The 3,635-nt window shown below is 40.7% G+C and overlaps 1 protein-coding gene across 1 annotated transcript in view; it reads right to left on the bottom strand.

Annotated features, from left to right (window-relative positions):
• The window catches only part of TNRC6C (trinucleotide repeat containing 6C), a 105,234-nt gene that overhangs the window by 72,568 nt on the left and 29,031 nt on the right, over positions 1-3,635 (bottom strand). Inside the window, exon 3 of the mRNA XM_023511183.1 lies at positions 1,529-1,855. Within this exon, the coding sequence (XP_023366951.1) occupies positions 1,529-1,855 (327 nt within the window). The remainder of the gene's footprint in view (positions 1-1,528; positions 1,856-3,635) is intronic.

Here is a 3,635-nt window from a genome sequence, read left to right on the forward strand (position 1 = left end):
TACTTGGGAGGCTGAGACAAGAGAATCGTCTAAACCCAAGAGCTGGAGGTTGCTGTGAGCTGTGATGCTACTGCACTCTATCCAGGATGACAAAATGAAACTCTGTCTCTAAAAAGATTGTGAGTTTTTTTTTAAAAAGTACTCTGATTCGTAACAGTGTTTTAGATTGGTAGGTATTTATTGCATATTTCAAAGTCTCACAAGTTTGACATTAACAACTATCATCTTTATCTACTGAACACTTACTATTGCAAGGCCTTGTGCTGAGTATGAAATAAATATCTCACCTTCAAAATCCTATCAAGTAGAAATCTCTCATTTTATAGATGAAGAGTCAAAGATATAGGAAATGAAAGTGATTTGGTCAAGGTCACACTGGAGACTGAGGGTCTGGAAAGTTCATAAGGCCTGTCTTTTGGCCACTCTGCCATATTGCCCTCCATGCACTGAGCATAGTTTATCTGAGAGACAGTAAGGAAGAGGCCTAGTTGGAACAGAAAGTAGCCCATGGGGAACAGAGGGCAAAAGACTGGCTAGATTAGCCGTGATGGGCTGTAACACCCAAGCAGAAAAACTGAGTTTGTGTATTAGGAACTAGGTGACTAGAGCAGGTTTGTGAGGAGACCTCTGAAAGGTAAACACATAGTATTTCTGAATACACTACAAAGTCACGGTTTTGAAAAACATTGCTATAAATACTTTTTAGGTCATGTTGAAATTATTCCCCAGGTTTAAAGGCAGCACACAAAAGAAAACAAGTATGAAAATAACTTGTGAAATGTTTCTTTTCAATTCCAATGTAATAAGCCTCCTTGCTTATCTAATTACAGACCTGAATTTCACAACCATCAACAGATTATTCTAGAAACAACACCAATTATTGCTTAAATTACTAGAAATAAATTCGAAAACCTAACAGTATCATGGCAGTTGAACACAAATACTTTATTCTTTTCCAGAAATTCCCTAAACTATAATAATGATATTTTTCAAAAGTGCAAATCCATGAGATTAGAAATGGAGCTGACAGGAGATGAGTCAAGAAACATCTCTATTTTAGCAGCTGGAAAGCAAATAAAGGAGCAGCGATTTTTTTTTTTTTTTTGAGTCAACAGAAAGCTAACATCTAATTACAGATAAGGAAGCAACAAGAATCAGGCAGAAGAAAAATCTGGACTCTACAGGGGCTTAGGGTGAGAAGATTATCAGACAATTCTGGCTCCAGGAGTATGACCAAGTTACAGTTAGAAACACTGGCTGGAAGCCTATGTCACCTCCTTGCAAAGAATGCGTGTGTGCACTCGTGAGATAGCTTGGTAAGTTTACAGAAAAGCACTTTTTAAAATCCAACTGGAATATGTGCTGGCTTCATAGCACACATATTAAAACCCAAATGAAATGACTCTGTCTGCCTCTGTTATACATATAGAGTCAATATGGACCAAATGTGTCTATTACTCAGCAGCAAAGTCGAAAATATCACACCAGGTCTATATCAGAAAAATGTCTCATTCTACATGGTTTTTACCTGGTTGGAGTTTACTGGGATGATGCTGTGTTCCGGCTCCCGGCAGGGGAGGAGGGCTCACCCCTGCAGGCCCAGCACCCTGGGTTGGGCTCACACTAGTTAGAGTCCCTGCAGGCAATGGCTGACCTCTCTTTAATAGCTGCTTCTGTTCTTGCTGGCGGAAGCGTGGAGGCACCTCGCGAGGCAGGTAACGGGACGCAGCTGGCTGTTGGCCACCGGCAGACGCGCGCTTGCCATTGCTGCTGTTGGGGATAGTGCTGGTGGAAGTACTGGTACTGGTACCGGCAGGTTGGGGCTGGCTTGAACAGGTCTTAGTAGGTTCTGGCACTAAAAGGAATAAAAGGAAAAAGAACCCAAAACTTTAGTAACATTTCTTAAAACCCAACCTCAACCAAGGAAACTGAAATTAAAAAACTAAGAAAAAAATGACAATGTATTTCTTTGGAAAGAGAACTGGACTAAAGTCTAGAGTTCCAAGTTTAAGATCTCATTTTCCCACAAAGGACTTGTGATCATTTTTTTTTTTTTCTGAATCATCTTAAGATGTTTCATCAAGTTGGTATAATCAAATTCAAGATTCAGAAAGCTAGTGCCCCAAATAAACCCAATGGCAAAAGGAATATAGAGATGAAGAAGTAAACTAAGACTTACAAACATATTGATAGAGATAATATACAGGAAGGCGATCTACAGACGCAGTACAATCCCCACTAAGACACCAAGGTCATTTTTCATAGATCTTGAAAAAATAGTTCCACACTTTGTATAGAAGTGGAAAAGAGCCCAAACAGCAAAGCAAACTTAAGTAAAAAGAACAAATTAGAAAGTATCTATTTACCAGACTTCAGGCTATACTACAAGGCTATATTAACCAAAAGAGCATGGTACTGGCACAACAGACACAGACCAGACCAATGGATCAGAACGGAGAACTTTGATATAAAACAATGCCTATCGGCTCAGTGCTTGTAGCTAGCGGCTTAGCCACACACACCAGAGCTGGCGGGTTCAAACCCAGTCGAGGTCTGCCGAACAACAATGACAATTACAACAAAAAAATAGCCAGGCATTGTGGTGGGCGCCTGTAGTCCCAGCTACTTGGAGGCTGAGGCAAGAGAGTCACTTAAGCCCAAGAGATTGAGGTTGCTGTGAGCTGTGATGCCACGGCACTCTACCCAGGATGACATAGTGAGACTGTCTAAAAAAAACCAAAACCAACAAAAAACAAATAAACAAACAAAAAAACCCCATGCTTATATTGCCATCTGATTTTTGACAAAGCAAACAAAAACCTACACAGGGGAAAAGAATCCCTATTCAATAAAATCTACTGGGGGCTGGGCGCAGTGGCTCGTGCCTACAATCCCAGTACTCTGGGAGGCTGAAGTGGATAGACTGCTTAGCTCTCGAGTTTGAGACCCTCATCTCACTAAAAATAGAAAAACTAGCTGAGCATTGTGGTGGGTGTCTGTAGTCCCAGCTACTCAGGAGGCTAAGGCAAGGGGATCATGTGAATCCAAGAGTTTGAAGTTGCTGCAAGCTAGGATGCCACGGAGGGAGGGAGGGAGGGAAGAAGGGAGGAAGGAAGAAAGGAAGAAGGAAAGAAAGAAAAAAGGGAAAAAAGGAAAGAAAGAAAAAAGGAAAAAAGAAAAAAATAAAATTGGATAGCCACATGAAGAAGACTAAAACAGGATCTGTACCTCTCACCACTCAGGAAAATTAACTCATGAGGGATAACAGACCTAAACTTAAGACATAAAACTGTTAAGAATTCTAGAAGTTGGGAAAACACAGACATCAGCATTAGCAAAGAATTTATGAAGAAGACATCAAAAGCAATCACAGCAATAACAAAAATAAATAAATGGGACTTGATCAAACTAGAAAGCTTTACACAGCTAAGGAAACAATCAGAGTGAATAGACAACTCCCACAAGGGAAGGCAGTATCTGCACGCCATACATCTATCTGGTAAAGGGCTAATCGCCAGGAGCTATGCAGAACTCACATGGACCAGGAAGAAGACAGCAAATAACCCCAGTAAAAAGTGGGCAAAGGAAATGAACAGAAGCTTTTCAAGAAGGGGAAAGAGAAGAGGGAGGGGAGG

Source organism: Otolemur garnettii, unplaced genomic scaffold, assembly GCF_000181295.1.
Source record: "Otolemur garnettii isolate 467f Iridium unplaced genomic scaffold, OtoGar3 scaffold00018, whole genome shotgun sequence".
In the NCBI taxonomy this organism is placed as follows: domain Eukaryota; kingdom Metazoa; phylum Chordata; class Mammalia; order Primates; family Galagidae; genus Otolemur; species Otolemur garnettii.